General features: G+C 39.2%; 1 protein-coding gene across 1 annotated transcript; it reads right to left on the reverse strand.

Annotated features, from left to right (window-relative positions):
* Nucleotides 1-3,566: 3,566 nt before the first annotated feature.
* On the reverse strand, nucleotides 3,567-25,941 carry LOC140139295 (uncharacterized). Its single transcript, XM_072161074.1, has 4 exons — nucleotides 25,852-25,941; nucleotides 14,896-15,684; nucleotides 5,581-5,712; nucleotides 3,567-4,599 (listed from the first exon to the last, which is right to left on the reverse strand). Exons 1-4 carry the CDS (start codon nucleotides 25,890-25,892, stop codon nucleotides 3,567-3,569), a joined length of 1,995 nt encoding a protein of 664 aa, XP_072017175.1. The 5' UTR covers nucleotides 25,893-25,941.
* Between the last annotated feature and the right edge of the window lie 197 nt (nucleotides 25,942-26,138).

The following is a 26,138-nucleotide window of genomic DNA, read 5'->3' on the forward strand; positions in this document are numbered from 1 at the left end:
AACAATTTTTTTCACATTTCCTTACACTCCATTTCATATAAAGTTATGATCATACCTGATCATACATTATGCTGATAACATTAAACATAGCACTACCACAAAGCAGAGTGCAACCCTGATTAATTTGTCTCACACCGATGACAGGATAGAAGGCCCAATTCAGGCTATGTCAACATTAGCATTAGTGTATTGTGTTGGCATGAAAAATTTTAGCATGCAGGTGCGCTGCCACTGCCTTTGCCCTGCCTTTGCAACTAATTAACATAATTTGACACCCTTAACGTAAACAAAAACAAAATTGGACGTTTTATTGGGGTGCGGACAACTTTCCTCTACCCAACGCAAAAATCCGTTTTCCGAAATAATGTAAAACGTAGAAGTTTTTAGCCTTACCAATTCGCCAAACTCAGTAATTTATTATAGATAGTACCCTCATTTTAGTAGAAAAAGGTCATTCAAACTTTGCACAGAGGGTCAAGTTCAAAATTACTGAGACCTGTTCAAAACTCACACCATCGTGATCCTCTGGTAATAAGGATTCAGAAAAAGTATACTTTGACCTCTCTATGATGTATGGTTATGGCATTTTGGGCAAAAGTGTCATACTGGTCCAATTTTGCCCCAGCTGGGGGTGAAAATGTAATTTGCTCTGACACTGATCTCAAATTATTTGCCTTGTTGCAAGAAATCAGAAAAAGAATAGTTTGAACTATCTTGGGTGCTTTCTTGTCAAGGTCAAATTGATTCAATAGAACTCAATGCAACTTAATGAGTATTGTAAATTGTGATGTGTTACTGAGGTAACAAAACGTCCTACATTAAAACTATTATTTTTCTGATTTATCATGGAAAGACCAATAATTTGGGATCATTTTCAACAACATCAGCATTTTTAAATTTTGCTCCTTGTGGTGCCAAAATTAGACCTATATGACATCACAATGTTACCTTTTTGCTTATAACCCCATAACCATAATATCATCGTAGATAGGTCAAACTATACTTTTTCTGAATCCTTATAGGTAGAGAAATACATTGCTTGTGTTTTTAACCAAGTCCGAGTAATTCTGAACTTGACTTCTGCGTAATAGTTCAACAACCTTTTCCCACCAAATATGAGCGCTGTTGAAATACCTCCATAGCCTATAATGATTGGCGCTATAAATACTATCTCTGCCAAATACAGCAAATTTAACATGATTTGCATGGTTGTTACAGGTATTATTCAATACTCTAATATCTCAAAGTCTGACCTCACATTGCAGAGAAACCCTATTTTGGTTCACTATTTCCTTGGATATCTTAATATTTATAGACTGTATGGTGATGGGGTATGGTTCAGGACAAAAAGTGTAGCCTGGTGTTGTGTGATTTTTAATCTCAATGGGCTACAGTTGGCAGCTTGTAGGCCTCAAACAAGGCCAGTAGTCCGCTTATTTTCACCCTTGCCCATATCCAAGTGTAACATTAACATTGCTGACTTAATTACATCTACAGCATACTTGATGGGTTACATGCTTTTTCCCTTTCAAGTTTCATATGAATTTTTTTTTTATGCTTCAGAATTTTGCCTGCATCATATTCAAAATTGCAGCATTAAAGCTAAATGTATGATCTTTTAAAATGAAATTGATTAATTTTTTTTCAAACCCAAAACTATTGGCCTGGTGTTGTGTGATTTTTAATCTCAATGGGCTACAGTTGGCAGCTTGTGGGCCAGAAACAAGGCCAGTAATCTGCTTATTTTCACCCTTGCCCGTATCCAAGTGTAACATTGCTGAATTAATAACATCTATAGCATACTTGGTGAGTTACATGCTTTTTCACTTTATGTATTTCTTTTTTGTTTTAATGCTTCAGAATTTTGCCTGCATCCTATTTAAAATTATAGCATTAAAGTTTTTTAAACTCAATTTTTTTGGCACATTTGTAATTGAGCTAAAACAAAAATACCCCCTAGAAATTTTTTTACAAAACCATTTATTTGTATAGCTTGACATATATTTTGTTGATTTGACAATTCTACAATCTGTGAATAAAGGAATCATTTTGCTAATCTCCCAAATGTGCCCCATTTCCAAAAACAATTTCTTTTTTTCTTTACCATTGGTTTCTATGGGACAGAAAATTCATTTTTGATAATTTCCTTTCAAAAGTTGCCCAATTGGGCTACCAAATTGTGGGGTTGGCAACCCAGCAACTGGCCCAACCTGATAGACAATTTCCAGCCTGTGGAATGGAACAATCCAATTTTCACCTTTCGACCATCACACTCAGTTAATATTTATTAAAAGCAAGGGGTCTAATGGTATCTAAACCATTTTCACCCTGATGTGGCAGTGACGTTAACGCGTTGACGCAGCTGTTTCGTGCGCATCTAAGCAACATCTTTAAGCATGTGCGTGTATACGCCAGCGCTTTGAGCGAACACAAGCGATATGCAGCTACACCAAATGAAATTCGCACTGACATCACTGCCACATCAGGGTGGAAAATGCTTAAAGTGATATAATAATGGGCTAATTAAATGGGCTAATTGGAAGACATAACCTAAATCTACACAGGGCGTGTAAATTTCAAATGAGGTCACCTGAATGGGTGACCCCATTTGAAATTTACACCCCTGCAAATATGTAAATTTCCATGACCATCGAATCAGCATTAAAAATGCATTAAAATGAGTACAAACAAGCCTATAGTCTGTCCACCTAGAAGTACAAAGTAAATAGACCTCGGAAACTGGAGATATGAGAATAATTATTTCAGCGCAATGCTTCTTTGGCGCGCCAACTGATGCGCGATTTGTACACCACGCTCTTTACGCGTCGCGTCGCGCTCGCGTGTGACGCAAATCATCGACCCCTGATGCCACAGATTTGGTTTGTACTTCTAAGTGGACAGACTGTAGTATTGGTTCAGTGGTTCTTAAGATAGCTGTCTCAAAACATGGTTCTTTTTAACAATTCCAGTTAAAAATGATGACTTCTCACATTCAATGAGTGATGACTTAGTCAAGGATGTTGTTGAGTGAATAGACCCCCTTGTCCTTATTCAGAGTGTCTTTTCCTTTTCGGCGTATCCAGATGGCTTCGTTTCTTGAATAAGGATGAGGGGGCCTATTCACTCAACAACATCTTTGACTAAGTCATCACGCCCTCAACGGTTCCTGTTGCCTATAAAAGGAAGCAGTCTGATGTGATGAGTTGCCAGTCTGATGAAACCACTAGTGTAGTAGTAGTGAAACATCACTAACAAATGTGAGTAGTCAACATAAATTTTCACTGGAATTGTTAAAAAGAACCATGTTTACAGTTGAATCCAACATTGAAGCCTACCATGGCTAACACGCAAAAACATTTACCCCATGAGAACTACCTGCCCATTGGCCAAAAAAAAGCTTTCATTATCAATTGGCCCAATCAGCAACATTGTTAGAATAATTTCAGCACGCAAAAAAATGGGGTGAATTATTTGCAAAGCTCCATTCTGATTGGTATTTAAAGTGAAAATATCATGTAATTGACCAATCAGAGGCAATGTTAGATCGGCAGGTAGTGTCGAGGGGGTTAAGAGTTGCCTTCATCTAGGATTGATTTCCATATACTACCACAATGAGTTCTACCTCCAAATGAACTAAACAAAGGTCTTATACCAACACCCCAGTTTTCCCTCACTGATGCTGCAACGAGCGGATCATCAACATCTACCCGTGATGAATCACTAGCCGCTCCCGTCTCAGTTCCAGAATTGGTAACACTTGACGTGCTTGTCAGGCATGATAACGGCATGACATTTAATGTCACAGGTTTGCTCATGTGCGGTTCACTCCATTTAGTCCTGTTAACTTTTGTTCGTGATTTTCTGCCAGGCGGTGTGTTTGTTTCCTTCTCTGATGGTGTGTTTGTTACACTACCAAGTGTCCTTTTATTTACCTGTATGCCTTTACCTTGTGGGGTCACACCACTAGTGGCATTTTTTCTTGTCCGTTTCCCAATTACTTTGATTTTATCCATTTGAAATGATTTCTGTCCTTCATCATCTGCATCAAAGAAGACAATTTCATCCTCCTCCTCCCTATCTTCATCTGCTCCTCCCGGCCATCTGGAAGATGATTTCTTTGACGCTCTCGAGGCTGACGATGTTCGTGAGGATGCACTTTTACTAACGCTCTTCTTACCCTTTAATTTTTGTGATTTATTCGTCTGCTTCTCACTTTTTCGGCTCGTCCCTGGCACACTTGTTTGACTTTTGTTAGTCGTCTTTTTGTCCGATCTCAGTGACCGACCTTTGCTTGCAACTTTACTCTCATTCTTCTTCACTCCCTGCCCTCTTCTACTTGAGACTTTCACACCTGCATTTTTTCCATCGGTTTTGTTCTGATCAGATTGACTCTTGGCTCTTGTCTTCTTGTTGGATTTCGGCGTGACTTGGCTCACACTCTTCCGTTTCTGTCCCCTCTTGTGTTTTGTCCCATCTGGTTTGTCCTTGTCTTGGAAGACTGGAATATCATGAGCTGATGTCAGCTTTGGTTGATTGCTTTCAAGTAGTTTCATTTGAGAGAGGTATTTAGCAAAGAAACACCTGCCATCTTGCAAATTTCTGAAGAGAAAAAAAATCACACAAACAGAATCAATTTATTTAATTCAACTATAACTCAAATTGTGCAGTTCTTGGATTGAGCTCTGGGTGGTTGCAATTGTTAAAATGTAGGCCATCTTAATTTAATAGTTTGTCTCAAAGCCCCTGTGCACATTAGTAAAATTCAGTGCCCGCTTTTTTGAATGTTATTCCTGCTCGATTGAGTAAATTTAACTTTTTGTTGTTGTATTTTTTTTCCTTCCAAATCTCATGTCTGAAGATAGCATTACATCGTAAATCTCACTAAATTCTTCATCTTGACCACATTGAAACCTCTTTGAGAGATAAAAGGTAGTCTATTCTTGTCAAAAAACTTGTCCCAAAGTTTGATAAAAAAAAAAACTGAAGTGAAAGAAAAAATGCATTCCGCATTAGGTTTTCAATTTGGAAAGGGCTTTGAGACAAACAGTGAGATTGTCTTATATTCACAGAATATTGGTGGGTCACTTTAATTTGAAGATGTTCTGCTCCTCATCAGGATTACTGCATACGCTGAAATTTTTGCGGTGGTTTTATTTTTGCGTATTTTGTGGTTTGACATAGGTCTGCAAATTCAACACCTCGCGAATGTGCTCGATAATCAAGCTTAATCGGGGTTGTAGCTATGGTGGGTGGGGTCGCCCAGTACTCCCAATATCTGTTACTCTTTTATCTCAATTCATGACAAATGTGCCCATATCATACCTTGCAAAGTTACGGATTTTTTTGTGAACATATATGGAATGTTGAAAGCGTTTCTTGTAGTTATTTATAAAATAGCTATTAGGAGTTGTAGAGAGAAATTTGGAAGCTTTTAAAACTGCAACCCAAAACAAGCAAATTTGTGTGCGTATTCATAGCGTACAGTTTAATAATAGCGCGTCAAATTTGAATGGCCCTCCGACTGTCAAGGCTCAGAATCTGAGCTATTCACCCATATAAATGGCATATAGGCCTACTTACCTATTCAGGAACCTTTGAGGATGTTTATTACACATGAAATGGGTTTTCCCAACAGATGTCTTTCTTAAGATGATTCCAGACCAAAGCCCATCTAGATTCAGCCTCCTTATCTTCACGCTACCGTTAGTACATCTGCATTTATGAAAGAATCAATGTTGATAATATAATAATTTATATCATGAAAATAAACTCAAAGGTGAGTCAGGGCCGTCGCTAGACCATTTCCTCAGGTGGGGGGTGTCGGGAAAATTTTTTTGCTGATGGCCGGATTTACCTTTTGTTGGCCCCTGCACAACATGATTGCCTCCCCTGGCTCTTCGGATAGAAGACATCCCTCCCCCACACTGTAACTCAAGTTTTCCAAGCTGTCCCCATGATTCCTTTACCGGAGAAAAGTGCATGAAATTTTGATAGAGTGCGCGCGTAGCGCGCGAAAATTTGCTATTTCAATGCTAAAATTCAAAGGGGGACGTACCGGAGTTACCGAACCAGGGTCAAAATTTTCTTATCATCCCACTGATCTGCTACCAAAAGAATATGACTGGGACAAATGCGCGCGATGCACGCGAAAAATTGCAATTTCAATGCTAAAATGAACACAATTGAGGACACTAAATCGTGCCAAAGGAAGGCCTGCCTTTTACAACTTTTGGTTAATTTAGTCCCGGTATTTTGATTTTGATATTTTGGGTTTTATGCTTATTCCAGGCTTTAGAGGAGATGCCCTAGCACGTATAAAGGGACATTTCGTGATCCCCAACCTCATCCCTCCACTTTTCTCAAAAAAAGTTGAGATTTTTATATCGCTGGAAACCTCTGGCTACATAATGTTTATGTACAAAATATCTCTTGCAGATTAATTCGTTCAGCTAAAATATCGTGAAATTTGAATTTCGTTCTGGTGCACCAGAACGAAATTACAACGCATTGTCTATGGAGCAGTGTAATAAACATAATCATGCATAACTCGCAAACGCAAAATCGGAATCGACTGAAATTTTGGGAATAGAGGAAAAAGAAGATGCTAGGATCACGAAATTCTCCTTTAATAATTTACATAATAGAAAGGATGGAATTATAACTCTCATTTTTGAGATTCGTGATCATGTTAAAGTTTGAAATGAAAAAAAGAGAAATTTCCAATGGGGCGTCTCGCAGATCTACTCACAGAATGGGTTTCCTGAGATAAATGCGAGCGAAGCGTGCGGCAATTTGACATTTTAATGCGAAATGTTCCAAAATGGGCTTAATTTTGGGTCTAAAATAGAGCACTAAGATGCAAATCGTACATTTTGTCACAACATTTCTGCCGACTGAGTAGGAGAGGGGACTGACTTGCCACCATGCCCTCGTAGATTTCTTTTTAACATTGGGGATGGGGTTGGAAATATTTCTTGAAGTATAGTGAATCCAGCATCTTTTGGTGACACAATTACGTGCGAAGCGCGCGAAAAAATTATCATCCGGTATGAAGCTAAACTGGTGAAGTCTGGTACAAAAGCGGAATAAAAACTCGCTCGAAGCGCGCAAAAATTGGCCCTTTTTTATATGGCCAAATCAGAGGTTAATTTGGTTAGAAAGCCACATACAGGTTGATTGTATGGACCATCTCCCTATCAATATATTGGAGGGATTTAACCCCCATCCCCCTAGGATCTACGCCCAAGCCCATGGCTAATCTCCATTGGTGCTAATGAAGGGCGCGATGCAGAGGGGTGATGTGATGCGCACATATTTTGTAAATCTTGCAAACTCACAAGTTCTATGTCCAGATCACCTCAACGCGCCTGACCTACCGTATTCATTCCAATAAGCGTCCAGAGCGCTTTTAAAGTCATTATGGGTGGGCGCTTATTTTTTACATGGTTTACCCAATTTTTTCCTAACAGGTGTTTATTAGAGACAAATTTACATACGTTATAAAAGGGTCCTGGGACGTTCCAGTAGCTTTTCTGATGGCGAAAATATATTGCATGTTTACACAGGACTTCTAATCCCCCAGCTATTTCACTGTATCGACGTCTATCCGTCACTTCAACATTAATGGTACCCTTTAGCAAATTGAAAATACCCTGGGTGGGCGCTTATTGGGGCATGGGCGCTTATTGGAACGAATACGGTACATCATTTTAGGCCCCACATACCATGTATACCGACCCAATAGGACCTATTACAAACTGAATGTAGTTTCATACCCTCTCTCCCCCTCTCTCTCTTCTCTCTCTCCCTCTCCTCTCCCTCTCCTCTCTCTTCCCCTTCTCTCCCTTTCTTTCTTCCTTTCTTTTTTTTCTCTTTTTTTTAGGGATCGCCGGGGGTAGGGGTCGCACCCACCTAACCCCCCCCCCATGGCGATGGCCCTGAGGTGAGTGACCAGAAATAGCCCCATTATATTGTGATTCGATTGTAGCACATTTAAATAAAATGCAGGCCTACATGTACATGTTGTCATTTTTACCCCCTGCAAAAATTTGGGGGTCAAAAATTGCAGCCCATCATCCAAACATTCTTATTCTAAGTTTTGAGTTAAAGCCTTAATGTATGATTTCTGTTAAATTTTAATTTTGTTAAATTGTTATTCTTTATTCAAAATATTGAAATAATATTAGTAATAACTGCCGGGAAGGGTTACTGTCCATTTTAAGCTGATATAACAAGGTAAAGTGAAAGAAACCCCACTGGTTATTTTGGCAGTTCTATATGGATTGGGAGGACATAAAGTCATAATTTTTGCTGAACCATGAAATGGTATCAGCCTATATGAGGGAATGTTACTTACTAGCTTACTTACTAGCTTACTAACTGACTAACCATTTGGTCTGAAATGGACATATCTCGAAATGCCACGAAGGTGTAACCCCCGAGTGGTGTCAAATGGAAGAGAAAACATTAAAGAATATAATAAAGAAACACAGGGGTGCTACTGCTAATAGTTTTAAAGTTGTGGTCCATTTTATTCAGAAGTCGCCCAATTGGGCTACTAAATCACAGGTTTGCACTGGGAGACAGCTTGTCTGCTATTTTGATAACAAGCATATTGTTTCCAAGAAAGTGAAGTAAATATTGTGAAATTCCCAAAGTATTATTAAAACAGTAACTTAAAGGAGTATTTCGTGATCCTAGCATCCTCTTTTTATGACATTTTTCAGTACATATCCACGAAAAAAGCATATTCCCAAAATTTCAGTTGATTCCGATATTGTGTTTTATGCGAGTTATGCATGATTATGTGTATTACACTGCTCCATAGACAATACGTTGTAATTTCGTTCTGGTGCACCAGAACGAAATTCAAATTTCACGATATCTTTGCTAAACGAATTAATCTGCAAGAAATATTTTGTACATAAACATTATGTAGCCAGAGGTTTCCAGTGATATAAAAATCTCAACTTTTTTTGAGAAAAGTGGGGGATGAGGCTGTGGATCACGAAGTGCCCCTTTAACCACAGTATGGACCAAACTGGACGTGTCTAAGATCGCCCACTACAGCCCATTTTGTGGTTAGTATTAAGATCACAGGAAATTACAGTGTCCCATGATGTATTTATGAAAATACACACTAAGGGTATGTGGTAAATGCTATAGTTGCCTCTGATTGCGCAATAATGGTGAATACTTGTGTGGTGGGGGTTTGGTGGTCAAATGTTATTCCTTCCCATGATGCATTTATGAAAATCAATACATACACACTAGGCCTGGCATTTTGGGGTAATTTTGTACCCGGGTACCCGGTGCATTTTTCGGGCGGGTACCCGGAATTGCAAAAAAAAATATGAAAATTGATACTTTGTATTCATGTCATACTCTATTAATGATTTCAAAATGCGTTCAAATTCAATGCATTTTGAAATCATTAATAGACTATGACATGAATACAAATGATCAATTTTCATATTAAAAATACAAAATATCTTGATTTTTTTTTTTTTTTAGGTCAACCATGAATGATCCTAGCATTTAGGTCTAGGTCCAGGGCACAGAGGTCGGTATACACAAGAGTCGCATTAGTTTACATGTTCACGTAACCTCCTGAACTCATTTGCATAAGTTTGGAGGTGGGCTGATCGTATTTTGATTCGTCGAACACCTATAATTTGCATAGGTTTGGAGGTTTCCATATTTGGGTTTACGTAATTAATTATTAACGACCCAGACGTTGTTTACATCATGACGTCATTAGAGCTGGTCACTTCGTCAAAATCCGACGAACGAACGTTTGCAGTTTTCTTTTATTACTGTTATATCGTGAAATACCATGTAGCTGACGTGTTAGTCCAATATGCATAGGAAAATATTTCTGGCGATGACCCATGTTCACATTGGCTAAATAAGCTGTATTTTAAGCTGGAAAGGGGCCGGGACGAATGGCCATTTTGTTTGCAAAAGGCATGTTCTTCTCCGCGTTACCGGAAGTGGCAGCACCAGAACAAATGACGTCATTTCTGGATTTCAGCCGAACGGTTACGTTCACTGCCGTGCATCAGTATAGGCATCAGCTTATCTAGGTTTTACTAAAGTAAAACATCTTTGGTCCAGGGACACTACAAAACCGAAAAAAACTAGAGCGATAACCGCACCATAGCTGAACCATGTGGCTTCGGCAGTATATTGTGGTAGGCCTATACATTGTACCTACAATTGAAAACTTGACATTTGACCCCTTTATTGCCCCTTAATGACCTTAAATGAATTTTAAAATATTTGCAAATTGCAACATGTTTAGAATGTCATAAGAATTATTGCGTTTAAACTTCAGCTCAATCGGAGCATTTTGTACAACTTGACCTTTGACCCCTTTATGACCCCTTAATGACCTTTTAAATGAATCTCAAAATGTTTTTAAAATGTTTAGCATGTCATAAGGATCATTGCATATACATTTCAGCTCAATTGGAGCATTTTGAAAAACTTGACCTTTGACCCCTTTATGACCTTAAATGAATTTTAAAATATTTGCAACATGTTTAGAATGTCATAAGGGGGTCAAAGGTCAAGTTGTTTAAATTTCAGCTCAATTGGAGCATTTTGAACAACTTGACCTTTGACCCCTTTATGACCCCTTAATGACCTTAAATAAATTTAAAAATGTTTTAAACATGTTTAGAATGTCATAAGGATCATTGCATTTAAATTTAAGCTCAATCGGAGCATTTTTGGTTAAAATGACCTTTTTTGACCCCTGTGACCCCTGGATGACCTCTAACCTTTGGAAATATTTTTATTAAATTCTTTATGTTTTCCTCTTACATATGACACCACTCATGGGGTCATACCTTCGTGGCATTTAGAGATATGTCCATTTCAGACCAAATGGTTAGTTAGGGACCTATTAACCTAGGGACTTAGGGACCTAGTAACCTAGTAACATACACAGTTATAGGCTGATACCATTTCATGGTTCAGCAAAAAAAACTTTTAAAAAAAAATTTAAAAAAATTTAACTGGGGGAAAACAATCCGCGGCATTTGGGGAGTATGAAACTGCAAAGGTCATCTGAGGTCAAAGGTCAGGTCAAATTTTAAGTTGCTCAGATTGGGCTGTAACTCAGGGAAAATGATCCCTGACACTTAGAGAGTATGAAACTGCAAAGGTCATCCAAGGTCAAAGGTCAGGTCAAATTTAAAATTGATCTGATCATGCTGTAACTCAGGGAAAACAATCCCTGACACTTCCACAAGTATAAAACTGCAAAGGTCATCTGAGGTGAAAGGTCAGGTCAGATTTGAAGTTGCTCCGATCGGCCTAGGCCTATATCACAATATGCTGTCGAAGTCACATGGTTCAGCTATGGTGCGGTAACCGCTCTAGTTTTAAATTATGACTTTATGTTAAACTTTGCTCTGTGAAGCCAACAAATTTGGCCGATTGCAAGTTGGGACATGTCAAACATTACAAATGTGCAAAAAATTCAGGTTTGAAAATAATTAACCAATATCATATTATAAGATCATACATTATAGATGGCTTTAAGGCGATATAATACCCCGATTTTCATCAGTACCCCTCTTCTTTTTTTTCTTGCAAATTTATTAAGTACATATATGGTCATTTTCACGGTAAAGGGTGTAACTTTTGATTTTTAGGGTCAAAATTTCAAACCACTTAAATATGTTTCTGTTTACTGAAATCATGCATAGAAGCAACTTAAATTCCAGTAAAATAATGTTTCAAGGCTTAAACCTTTTGATTTCTAATAAAAAATTGACATTTGCATAACATTTTGGTTAAAATCTAAGAAAAAATGTATTTTACATAACCTCAGAAAATTTTGACATGAAAGCTGGAATACATGTGAAATTCCATTCCAAAGTAAGTCAACAGATATAAGTTAAATTTTATACCATGTTTTGCTATGTTTGTAATTGCAGTTTTGAAAATTTTTAACATCAAGTGTCATTTACAATGGAAATTTCCAAACCTTAAACATATTTTTAAGTTTTAATTGGGTTCCTAAAATAATTTGAATGTCTAACTTCATGTACAAATACTACTTGATGAAAGGAACCTCCCAGCCAAGTTTCACAGAAATTGGAGTTATTTTTAGAATTGGCAATTCAAGCGATTTGTGTTTGGAGGCTTCAGTTAACAACACAGGTGATCATAAAAGTAAAATATTTAGCTAACTACTACAAGTTGACATAAAAAAATAGGTAAAAAATATCACAATTACCAATTTTCATGCTTTGCTTCTAAGTATTGAATTTCAGTTGTGACAAAAATTAAATTATCACAGCAAGTCATTTTTTTTTTGTTTCGGAGGCTTCATGTTAACAATTGTTAAACATTGCAGAAGTAGTTTTTTGAAAACAACAGTGTTGGGATCATCTAAGCTGTTATTTTCTTGTGTGTATTGAATCAATGATTCTATGCGGCAGATATTGTAGATTTATCACACATTAATTTTTTCACCCATTTGTTAAGTATGGTGTTTTTTGCATGTGAAGCCTCCGAAACAGGCTTTTTAAGGTATCAGTATATTTTTCAAACATTAACCATAATGTCCATTTTTTTTAAAATTTATGACATTCTGCACATATCAAGTAATAATTACAATGCAGATATCAGTATGAAACACACCAATTTAGATATGCATAGATGATAATTAAGTTTATTGTTGTTTCGGAGGCTTCATTTGTTTCGGAGGCTTCAATTGTTAACGGAAAGTTTGTATTGGGTCCCATTTTCAAACGGTGATATATATCTCCACGATTTAAAAACATGTGACTTGAGGATCTACTTTGCTACATTTTGATAAATAGATTGGATGAGCTCTTTTATTTATATTTGCACAAGCTTGCTGAACAGTTTGTTTCGGAGGCTTCAAAAAGTTAACGGAAAAACGGCTATTTGAAGTCAAGATTTTATAAAATTTTAAAAGCTTGCAAATCGGCTAATTTTTGTTACCCATTTCAAGTTAAGATAACAACTGTTATGAATCAAGAAGAAGTGAAGAAATAACCAAGAATTATGAACCAAAGCTACACCCACAAAGTTTGTTAACAATTGTTAACGGAAAATGAAGCCTCGAAACGACAAATATCAAGTCCGGTTCTCAAAAATACAGGGCCGTTCACAATTAAATCTAATGTGGCAGTGTTTACTGAACATATGACTGTACTTTCAGGATAAGAAAAATTATCCATGAACTAACTGAAGAAAACACAGGGTTTTACAAAAATGTTACTGTTTTTTATAGTTTTTCAAAATGGCAATATTAAGTACATTTAAGCCTGCTAAAACTGAACGCAGTAACTCCCAAAGCTGATTATGCTACCCAAGGTAGCTGCTAACTAGATGACTTATGTGGCCAAAAATCATGGAATTCTGTGGCTTTATTAGAACACTACGGATTAAAATGTTAAAAATCCAAAGTTACACCCTTTACCGTGAAAATGACCATATATGTTTATCACCTCATGTCCTGAACTTATAAAATATATCTACATATAAAGTGAATTTCAACAATTTTAGTAAGTCATTTTAGCCCTATATATTTTTTGTTTACTGTAACCTAGTAACTCAGATCTGTGTTTCAAAACAAACCATAATTTATTCTTTTGAAAATGTTCAAGTAGGGTACATGAATAGAATACATTAAATCCTTTGTTATACTCTCTATAGAAAATCTATAGTGGTGCATGCAAAATACCTACCATGATATAACACTGAATAAATTAAATAAACACTTATACAATGGATGCATAGTCATTAGTTGTTAGGAGAAGAAAAGGCTATTAGGTCACCGTATGTCAGGTTATAGGTCAATTGGTTCAGGTCAAATTTAAGCATCAATTTTGAATACACATGTGAGAGTCTGTGATATCATATGAGGCATAATTTTGATATTCTGTCTTTAACTGGATATATATCGAGAAGTGCATGGTGGATATACTAATATACCTTGGGATGTAAATGGTGAGTACAATTTAGAATGCCTAGTTGAGACGGATTTCACAAATAAATATAAAATAGTTACCAAAATCACAAAACTTAAGCTGACGGAAAACTACCCAATATGGTTGTATAGGTGACAAGAAATACAATTTTTTTCATCATTGCTGTAGTATGGTTGTTGTAACCTGTTACCTATGGCTTAATTAAGTTTCAGTGCAATAATGTCGCAAGTTAAAAATGCAAAATAAAAACATTGAAAATAGAAGCATTTTAACCAGTTCCTTTTTTGATAGTTGTGGAGCACCAAGTTCATGAAGTCATAAAAGAAATCAGGAACCACTTATTCCCATTTTACATATCAACTTTATTTCCCTAATGTGTTAGCAACACATATCCAAAATTTTAACGAAATCCGTTGATAGTAAGCTTTCCAAAATGAAGTGAATTTAAATCATCAGTGATGTACCTCCTTTTGGCTTCTATCTGTAAAAGCATGTAAGCTACATTGATACCGATACCACCAATAAAACGAGAAGATTTGCCCCTTCATTTTGCATACCACTTTGTCCAATTTTTTTTTGTAATTTCTTCACAAAATGCAAAAAAAAATCAATGGGTGTAGTACCCCCTTAAATGGTTCCTTGATGTTCTATGGGCCACATTACGGTACTCACGGGCAGGCCCGTACGCAGGATTAGATTTGGGCTTTTTCCAGGGGGAGGGGGGGTTGTAAAAAGTGGAATTTCTTTCCAAAATTTGGACCTTTAAAAGCATGGGCCTGTTCACAGGCGTGGAATGATGCCCATTGTCCATTAAATATCACCCTTGGCCCTGGATTTATCATAGTAATGATAAATTGTCTTCAATCTCACTAATGCATCATGGGAAAGCATGACTTCCTGCAGTAGGATTTTCACATACCTGCCAGGTCTCGGTTTGTGCATAAAAAATTCTTCCTCCTCATGGATGAGAGATGAAACTTCATCCTCCTCCTCCTCATCATCATCATCTTTATGTGGTCTGCTCACATGTCCACTGGACTGGAGGTCATTGTCTTCCTCTGCATCATGCTGCTTGGATGGTGACACCTGGGGATGATGTGGTGTCACTTCTTCTGCCTCAAGTAATCTTTCCTTTCCATCTCCTGATATCTCATCGGAATCCACACCACTGGTCGAATCACAATCCACACCACTGGTGGAAGAACGGTTTAAAGACACTAGAGAAGATCCCACTTCTTTCTGGTTTTGTGCATTATTTATCACAGAAGATCTTACTTTCTTTAATTTGCTAGTAATTGCTTTAATTGGCAGAGCTTTGTTTTTGTTTGAGTTGTTATGTGACACATAGTCATCTGTAGAATTTTTGTCAACCAAAGATGTTTCCGAAAGGGACAGAGAACCATGAAGATCTTTGTCAGCCACAGATGTTTCTGAAGAGGATAGCCGACTCTTCAATGTTCTGTGAAGATCTTTATCATCCACAGACGTCTTCGAAGATGATAGTTGTCTCTTTAATGCACCACCACTTGAGGATGGTTGTTTGAAAGATTGGTGTAACTTTCCTGTCCAGATATTGTGAGTCGTAGAAGTTTTGGGAGACAAAACGGTTGGTTTTGGAGTAGTTTTACTGCCAATTGATAACGCTGATCTCTTTATTGGTCCACGATACTTCAATTTTGGCAGTGGTGATGCGAGGGCTTGTGCTAGTCTGTAACAAACAAAGAAATTGAGACAAATTGAGATTCTAAGTATTAAATGCATTTAAAATGCAACATTAATAAATTTGTGGGTATTTAAATTTGTCAAGTTGTTTTGGGGTGTGACCAGACCGACAGGCTCATTCTCCATTTTGCTTCTTAAAACTTCTTAAATTCTTGCCTAATTTAAAATATTAATACTAAATGCATTACTTAAGAAGTTATACTACATGTCTGAGAATGCACAGCCCCTTAAATAATATTTAAGACAATAATAACCGCACACTATCTGTTTTGAGGTCATTGCACGAAATCTGATGGGTTTGTTTTGGGCCAATGTAATTTGTGCTCGCGCTCCCTCGGAAAAATACACAAACACAAACCCCCACAATTTCACACAATGACCATAAAATACATGTAGATGGTGCAAAGTTATTATTCTCACAAAATGTCACCCTGTTCTACGGGCGGACGGATCTTTCAACTTCAAGTAGGGTCGGTCGCAGGGGTAGCGCGAGCACAAAAAATAAAGGGGCCCAATTTAATTTTTCTGGACCCTTTGGTACCTTCAAAACCAAGATTTCAGGGGTCCAATGAGAATTTAAGGAGTCCATCTGTCCCAAATTCTATTCTTATACTGATACGTCTCCGTGTATTTAGGGATTCAATCATGTTTCACCGTTGTTCATCACCGTTTAACAACGATGCGGCCAGCGTCGTCTGCGTGGTTTACTTAGCGAGGGCAGCTTTAGCTGCCCGGCGAAAGTAAACTCGCAGACGCTACCGGACGCGAGTTGTTAAACGGTGATGAACAACGGTGAAACATGATTGAATCCTTTCAACTAACGAAAAGAAGCTAAATATCGTTTAATTCACAATTATTTTATGAGGAATGTCAGTTAATCATTGCCACTCAGCCTTACAAAAACTTCGATGATTTCTCTTTTGATATCAGCAATAAAACTACAGAATAAAATGGCAATGTTTAGCCGCTACCTGAAAAATACTGAATTCAACTTGCAAACTGGCATACGCACAAAGGTTCCAGGCATAACAAATTTTACGCGCTCTCGCGTATCGCGTAGTCTCGCTCGCGTTCGCGTATACGCTACAGTAAAAGTGTGGGTTCATCACGGTTTAACAACAGTTGGCTCCTGTACAAAGGTATAGGAAGAGTTGTTGAATGTAAACTTAAGGACCCTTTGGTCACTTCCAACTTGTGATTTAAAGAGTCCAAAATGACCAAAATCAAAAAATAAGGAGTCCCTTAAAAACTCCTTAAAATGCGACCCCTGGTCGGTCGGTTGGGCGTTTTTGTTTGTTTTTATTATTTTCCTGGTGGCTAAAATTACCCTAAACAGTGGTGCACTGTCACCGCTTCTCATTTTATTTAGCTATGCAGTGATACTTTGATGTTTAAAGTGGGCATTTTACAGTTTTTTCATAGCGTTCTTCAGAGCCTGAGGCCGAGAAGACAGCAGACTAGGCTCTTTACATACACATTCTTTTGTCACAACATGTGACACACCAACACATAAAGATTGACTATCTGCTTACTCTACAATCCCGGGTCCCCCAGGGCCGGAGAATGACTTGATAAGTGCATTACTCTACAGTCCCGGGTCCCCCAGGGCCGTGGAAAGACTTGATAAGTGCATTACTCTACAGTCCCGGGTCCCCCAGGGCCGTGGAGAGACTTGATAAGTGCATTACTCTACAGTCCCGGGTCCCCTAGGGCCGTGGAAAGATTTGATAAGTGCATTACTCTACAGTCCCGGGTCCCCCAGGGCCGTGGAAAGACTTGATAAGTGTATTACTCTACAGTCCCAGGTCCCCAGGGCTGTGGGAAGACTTGATAAGTGCATTACTCTACAGTCCCGGGTCCCCCAGGGCCGTGGAAAGATTTGATAAGTGCATTACTCTACAGTCCCGGGTCCCCAGGGCCGTGGAAAGACTTGATAAGTGCATTACTCTACAGTCCCGGTCCCCCAGGGCCGGGAAAGACTTGATAAGTGCATTACTCTACAGTCCCGGGTCCCCCAGGGCCGTGGAAAGACTTGATAAGTGCATTACTCTACAGTCCCGGGCCCCCCAGTGCCGTGGAAAGACTTGATAACATTACTCTACAGTCCTGGGTCCCCCAGGGCCGTGGAAAGACTTGATAAGTGCATTACTCTACAGTCCCGGGTCCCCCAGGGCCGTGGAAAGACTTGATAAGTGCATTACTCTACAGTCCCGGTCCCCAGGGCCGTGGAAAGACTTAGTAAGTGCATTACTCTACAGTCCCGGGTCCCCCAGGGCCAGGGAAAGACTTGATAAGTGCATTACCCTACAGTCCCGGGTCCCCCAGGGCCAGGGAAAGACTTGATAAGTGCATTACTCTACAGTCCCGGGTCCCCCAGGGCCGTGGAAAGACTTGATAAGTGCATTACTCTACAGTCCCGGGTCCCCCAGGGCCGTGGAAAGACTTGGTAAGTGTATTACTCTACAGTCCCAGGTCCCCCAGGGCTGTGGGAAGACTTGATAAGTGCATTACTCTACAGTCCCGGGTCCCCCAGGGCCGTGGAAAGACTTGATAAGTGCATTACTCTACAGTCCCGTGTCCCCCAGGGCCGTGGAAAGACTTGATAAGTGCATTACTCTACAGTCCCGGGTCCCCCAGGGCCGTGGAAAGACTTGATAAGTGCATTACTCTACAGTCCCGGGTCCCCCAGGGCCGTGGAAAGACTTGATAAGTGCATTACTCTACAGTCCCGGGTCCCCCAGTGCCGTGGAAAGACTTGATAACATTACTCTACAGTCCTGGAAAGACTTGATAAGTGCATTACTCTACAGTCCCGGGTCCCCAGGGCCGTGGAAAGACTTGATAAGTGCATTACTCTACAGTCCCGGTCCCCCAGGGCCGTGGAAAGACTTGGTAAGTGCATTACTCTACAGTCCCGGGTCCCCCAGGGCCAGGGAAAGACTTGATAAGTGCATTACCCTACAGTCCCGGGTCCCCCAGGGCCGTGGAAAGACTTGATAAGTGCATTACTCTACAGTTCCGGGTCCCCAGTGCCGTGGAAAGACTTGATAAGTGCATTACTCTACAGTCCCGGGTCCCCCAGGGCCGTGGAAAGACTTGGTAAGTGCATTACTCTACAGTCCCGGATCCCCCAGGCCCGTGGAAAGACTTGATAACAGCCCTCGAATTAACCCACGGCACCCATGGCATTTTGCCGTGGGTGCCCATCCCCACTGCCGTAATGCCCTCAAAATATGTCCTTTACCCACGGCAGTCACTTGCCGTGCCCTCTAATGAAGTTGCCGTCGGTGCCCAAGCCCTGCCCCTTCATTATAAAGTCTTCTATCTATGTTTGTGTGTGTTTTCTTCACTTATGAGAATTTGCCTTGGTGCCCTTCTCAAATTTTCAACAGTTGCCATGATGCCCTCTTGAAATATTACAAACTGCTGTGCTGCCTTGCCTTTTCAGTGACAATCCAAGGCAATTATCAACTTGCCCTAAAAAAGTTGCCATGCCCCTTCAGATCTTAATTCGAGGACTTGATAAGTGCATTACTCTACAGTCCCGGGTCCCCCAGGGCCGTGGAAAGACTTGATAAGTGCATTACTCTACAGTCCCGGTCCCCAGGGCCGTGGAAAGACTTGGTAAGTGCATTACTCTACAGTCCCGGGTCCCCCAGGGCCGTGGAAAGACTTGATAAGTGCATTACTCTACAGTCCCGGGTCCCCCAGGGCCAGGGAAAGACTTGATAAGTGCATTACCCTACAGTCCCGGGTCCCCCAGGGCCAGGGAAAGACTTGATAAGTGCATTACTCTACAGTCCCGGGTCCCCCAGTGCCGTGGAAAGACTTGATAAGTGCATTACTCTACAGTCCCGGTCCCCCAGGGCCGTGGAAAGACTTGGTAAGTGCATTTCTCTACAGTCCCGGGTCCCCCAGGGCCGTGGAAAGACTTGATAAGTGCATTACCCTACAGTCCCGGGTCCCCCAGGGCCAGGGAAAGACTTGATAAATGCATTACTCTACAGTCCCGGGTCCCCCAGTGCCGTGGAAAGACTTGATAAGTGCATTACTCTACAGTCCCGGTCCCCCAGGGCCGTGGAAAAGACTTGTAAGTGCATTTCTCTACAGTCCCGGGTCCCCCAGGGCCGGGGAAAGACTTGATAAGTGCATTACCCTACAGTCCCGGGTCCCCCAGGGCTGGGGAAAGACTTGATAAGTGCATTACTCTACAGTCTACACTTGTTCCAAATTTACCACCATCTGTGGATTCCTTTCTGCTTTAGTTGAATTTGTACTTTTTTTTTTTTTACAACAGTCAATTCACCAATGATCACAACGTTACGGTAGGCTGCCAAGACAGTTTGATCCACCAGTCGTTCAACTGCTAGTCTGCTACGCACGGCCATTCGGTTCCACCATGTTTACTAGCTTCGAGATCGGGCCAAGAGACTCAGGCTACTACTATAGAAAAATTACTTAATTTGTGTACATCGTGGAACATACTCTTTGCGCAGTACGCTGTTGTACGCAGATAACCTCGCAATATGGATGCGTAGAGTAGCGCTGTACGCTCGTGTATTAGCATGATTAGTCGCGGAGTAACAAGCGTAGTTGAATGTTCCACGATGTACACAGATTTAATAATTTTTCTATAGTGGACTAATCCTGACCTGACCTGACCCTCACGTCCCACTGTATAATTATTTAGAAGCTGAACAAGGCTGATTTAATATTTTGACATGACACACATGATGACCTACACACGTGTGATCTGTCAGCGGTGAGTGTAGCGCTATGATAAAATTGTACCGAGGTTTGCCGATAGAAATATCAGTTTATTCTACTCATCATGGCGGACAAAAAGAACAAATGGGTCCAGTACAAGACGTGGAAAACCTACAAGCTTAATGATGTAATGGGGTTTGAAAAAAACGAAGCAGACGGGACGATATTCGTGTCGAAAAAAATTAAAGTTTATTCTCACAAAGTTAGTAAGCCCACCTGTACATTGTAGTCCCACATTCAACACTAATGCTTTAATATCTGAATATCAAGTGCAATAATTCAAATAGCTCACCTAAACTTCTTAACGAGTGCAAATGATAGCACACCTAAAATCCTTACCGAGTGCAATTAACAGCACACCTGTAGCTCGCCTGACTATTTCCAGAAGTGCGATTTGTAGCACACCTGCTGTTTTTCAAAATTCATTGACTGAGTTTGGTACCGAGTTTGGTACCGTAGATAGTAACTGATTGACAGTTTTGGTAGTTTGGTACCCTAAATTTTTCAAAGATGGCGCACATCGACTGCCAATTATTCGGACCCTTTCCAGCAAAACTACAGCTTATTTATTTTAGCCAGTCTCGTCATGGGGTCATCGCAGAGAATATTTTCCTAGCATATTGAGCTAACTTCTCAGCTACTTGGTTTTTCACAATATGATAGTAATGGAAAAAAAACAACAAATGTTCGTCGGTTTTCGCAATTTAATTTTTTTTAAACGATGACGTAAACATCTTATTGCATCATCTCTTCATAATCATGCTCGACTTGAGCCTCTTCCACCATTGTCCACAGGTGATGGCCCGAAACATCATGGCCCTATTCCTTCCTCACTAGGGCCATGAGTGCCATACGTACATAAAAACGGGGCACAGTGAAGTCATGTCGCGGGGATGATGTCGCACTGACGGCATCTATTTATAGGAAGAATTCAAAACACGGCGACGATAACAGTCACAAGTCTGGTCTTTTACATCCTCAAATGTGCCCAAAATTTACGAACATGCACCAAATATGTTTTGTTTATTCTCATCTTCATGTGAGGAATGGTAGGAAGTGGTATTTATGAGAAAAAGTGGTATTTTATGTGTTACCCTGGACCAGATATGCTCAGGAGTCTCAGACCTTCGTACGGAGAAGGACAGTGGAAATCGTAGTGACGGAGGCATGAGTACCTCGGGCTACACAGGTGATACTAGTACGAGGAACCCATACCATAGTAGCTCTGCACAATGATAGGGCATCACCAATAACGAAAATGTCATACCGATAAATGTAAAATGATGTGTCTGTTTGCCCGTTTTTTTAAGGGGGTACTACACCCCTCGATAAATTTGTGTCTATTTTTGCATTTTTCTCAAAAACTAATAACACACTGGTAACAAAACTTATGTATATTATAGGGGCAAGGAATCCAATTACTACACTGGAATTTCAGTGACCGAAGACAAGCGGTTCGCTATTTATGATTAGAAATATGGTACCGCTAGGATGTACCTCATTTCCAATCATATTATACTGAACTGCTTGTCTTGGGTCACTGAAATTTCAGTGTAGTAATTGGATTCCTTGCCCCAATAATATACATAACTTTCGTTACCAGTGTGTTATTATTTTTTGAGAAAAATTCAAAAATAGTCACAAATTTATCACAGGGGTGTAGTACCCCCGTAAGTTTGCCTTGCGAACTAAGGTGATACACTCCTACACACAGCGCAAGCCATCACATGCAATGCATAATCGTGCATTGAGTGTGTGACTGACTTCATTTGCGCAAACGACTGGCATATTATCCTAGTATAGGTATGCTAGGTGAATTCAAATTTGCCATCAAACTGCATCATTTTATATATCAAATTAAAGCCCTTTGAGTAAACAAAGCCAAAACTGAAAACCTTTTTTTCATAGCACTTTCCGTAGCAAAGTTACATCTTGTCAAAGATTGACTTTCATCAAAAAGATTCAGCTAGCAAAATTCCCAAAAACGGCATTTCGGGGGTGTTTCTAGATTGGTGTGCGCGTGTGGTGGTGTGTACCTCGGCCTCAACATCGCTGGTGATTTTTAGTCTCCAAAGTTCATCTTTCCGACTGAAAATCTTTTTACAAGGTTTACCTTATGGTACATAAACTACCCTGGAACATCTTGGAACTATTTTTGGTGGTTGTAGTGACTTATTTCATCAGTATTTTCAAGTTTTCTTCTGGGTAATCGAGCAAACCCAGAAGCATATCTTTGTACTGTGACTGTGTGTAGGTATGCCAGGCAAACACATTTGCTAGTCAGCCAAATTCGCCGAAAATGTCAATGCATTTTTACATAGAAATTTAAAACAACTGCCCGAAGAAAGAAACCTACATAAATATGTTTTCTATACTTCACTTGACCCAAATATATGATTTTTTATGGAGATAAGTCACCCGCACATGGAATTTTAGAGGAATTGGATAGCAAATCCCAAAAAAAAAGCTGCTATCATAATGAGACTAAGATCTAGAAACTCCCCCGAAATGCCGTTTTGGGGAATTTTGCTAGCTGAATCTTTTTGACATGGTTTGATGAAAGTCAATCTTTGACAAGATGTAACTTTGCTACGGAAAGTGCTATGAAAAAAGGTTTTCAGTTTTAGCTTTGTTTACTCAAGGGCTTTAATTTGATATATAAAATGATGCAGTTTGATGGCAAATTTGAATTCACCTAGCATACCTACTGTGTGTGGATCAACGTGTTCTACCGCGAGATCTTAGTCTCATTATGATAGCAGCTTTTTTTAATGGAACTGCTATCATCAAAATCCCTCTAAAATTCCATGTGCGATTGTCTTATCACCATAAAAAATCATGCTTTTCACATTCTCGAGCGCCGTGCCCCGTGGCTCAAATAATCATGGTACAAAATGAACAATGTTGCTAGTTCGCAACGCAAACTTAAAAAACCGGGCAAAATAGACACGTCATTTATCAGTATGACATTTTCGTATTGTAGGTATCCTAGGTGAATTCAAATTTGCCATCAAACTGCATCATTTTATATATCAAATTAAAGCCCTTGAGTAAAGAAAGCCAACACTGAAAACCTTTTTGTCATAGCACTTTCCGTAGCAAAGTTACATCTTGTCAAAGATTGACTTTCATCAAAAAGATTCTGCTAGCAAAATTCCCCAAAACAGCATAACGGGGGTGTTTCTAGATCTTAGTCTCATGACGATAGCACCTTTTTTTAATGGAACTGCTATCAAAATCTCTCTGAAATTCCATGTGCGAGTCTCTCATCACCAAAAAAAATCATATATTTGGGTCAAGTGAAGTATAGACAACATATTTATGAAGGTTTCCTTCTTAAAAAGCTTCTTTTTAATTTCAATGTAAATTTGTATTGCCGGTTTAGGCCATTTTGACTGACTAACAAATGTGTTAACTGAGGTTTCCCTGTGATACCTACGTATTGGTGCTGCCCTATTTAAGTTTGCACTGAAGTGCCATCTCAATTTGGGTGCGCCGATTTGGATCATGTGCTAATTAATTTTTATTTATTCTGGATAAATAATAAAATATTAATTACAATTTCAAGCATAGGTGTTTAGGCAAGAAGTACAAGAAGCTGCGTAATTAATATTAGGCCAAATAAAAAATAAACATGTTTCACGCCCCTCCCGCTTCCTTTTTGAGCTTTCCTCAATATATTTTTATTTTTGAAATTCAGTAAATAACCTTTCAAAAAATATGTCTAGGAAGTTGGGATGCTTTCTATAGCCTTGTTAAGATACAATAAACATTTTAGGAAGGTTTTGTGATCATTAGAGGGGTATAACTCTCAGAACAACAAATAAAAAAGGGCCTCCTCCTTTTTCCAGGCATTATTGTATACGCGAAAACAGCTCTAAGTATGGGTATTTACACCAATTTTGCGATAAAAAAATAGAAAATAAAAGCCCCTCTTCCTCCTTTTTTTTCAAAAACCCGGACGTGAAACATGTTTTATTTTTTACTTGGCCTTATGACAAACATGCAACTATTTAAGCCACAGGAGCCTTGTATTTTTTAGTGCAAACTCTAATTGAAATCATGCAATGACGTTGCACTAGCTTTTTGTATACAGATCATCCCATACCGTACTAGCAGAGCAGAGCTATAGTACGGTATGGGTTCCTCGTACTACAATGTTGCCATTGCATGGAGTCGGCAAATCCCGGTACGTCTCTGTCTCACGCCAAGCAATTCCAAAAAGTTGACAGCCCTCCTGTACTGGTTGACAGTTGAAGCTGCCGATTCACATGCTCAATGAAATGAAAATAAATTAATTATGACATTGTAATATGATAATCATGATAATGTCATGAGATGAGGTAAGCTTAGCCTTAGCTTAGGCATGTTAGGCTAGCCTGCCCTTAGAAATTTATCGTGTTGATCAAGTTCACAAATTATGTCACCATTGATGATCGATAGTACCATGGAAATAGTAGATGAGAAGGAATCACAACGAAATCGATCGCCTGTGACTAATCCCGCTTATCTATTCTTCATTACAAAGGAAGAGGACTCAACAAATTCCCTTTGAGGACACTCATATTGCCGCCATCAGCGTGATTTGGTAGCATAACTGGACATTCATAGCGATAAATCTTTGCGCACAAACAAATTGTGAACCGGTTGTTGTGACCTTAGTTGATGAAGCGCACTTTTAACGCTTCATTTAGACTGGAATTTATAAACATTTGCAACAGATTTTTGCATTTTCAGATGCAGAGAAGTCAAAACAATACAAATATTGGGAAATTTAATCAAAATACGTTGTATTTTCGACTAAAGACACTTTAAAAAAAGTTTTACATTTTGTAAGGATAATCGTATTTTCGCTGACCCCAAATTTAATTAAAATGTAAAGGTATAAAACAAGTTGTTCCGATTGTTTCCGAAAAATGGGAACAGATTCTATCATAAGACAAACGGAAAATCAATTCTATCAAATTGCCTTCACATGTGCCCCAGACCGCCCACATAGGTAAATTTGCCCCTAAATGTTTCAAATATATGACTTTCTACTTCCGATTTTCGTAATACATCCTTCCCACAAGGCATTATTTTTGGCTATGTTATCCCATCTGTCCCATAATGCATTCATATTTCCCGCCCTTTCCTGCTCACAAGGCCGCATTTAGTCCATAAGCATTGGTCGCTTGACTGCAGCTTTAGAATTGAAAATGTCATGTCATAGAAATGTTACGTCACCGATGACCATCGTGTTGGGATATAATCCCGAGGATTATGATATAACTATAGCGGTTGACGTGTATAGAAACGTCAATGTACATGTCGGCAATGTGTTTGGAACTTTGATGATGGTTAGTTGTGATTCCTTCTCATCTACTATTTCCATGATAGTACTTACGCTCTGTCAAATTTCTTTTTAATGTCAACTTCCGATTCCATATCTCATATTTATCACATTCTTCAACAAAACACGAAAACAGTAAATTAATTTCGTGAATCCCGGCAAATTTTGTTTTTGACTTATCGACCTTTAACCTCTACGACCACCTAGAATCTCAACTATTTAATTAATTTTTCCCCTCTTTTTCTTAAATTTCTTTGGTACATTCTATATAAATACTATGGTGACACCTAATAATTTGAAAATAATATTATACCATGTATTGTTTGAATTATAAAGCCTCT

This window comes from Amphiura filiformis, chromosome 18 (genome assembly GCF_039555335.1).
Source record: "Amphiura filiformis chromosome 18, Afil_fr2py, whole genome shotgun sequence".
Taxonomy (NCBI): Eukaryota; Metazoa; Echinodermata; class Ophiuroidea; order Amphilepidida; family Amphiuridae; genus Amphiura; species Amphiura filiformis.

Excerpts from the sequence above, each read along its gene's own strand:
- LOC140139295 (XM_072161074.1), bottom strand. The coding sequence starts at position 25,892 with ATGGAATCGGAAGTTGACATTAAAAAGAAATTTGACAGAGC. Across the intron at positions 15,685-25,851 it reads AAAAAGAAATTTGACAGAGC|ACTAGCACAAGCCCTCGCAT; the intron begins GTAAGTACTATC and ends TGTTTGTTACAG. Across the intron at positions 5,713-14,895 it reads CACAAACCGAGACCTGGCAG|ATGTACTAACGGTAGCGTGA; the intron begins GTATGTGAAAAT and ends TCATAAATGCAG.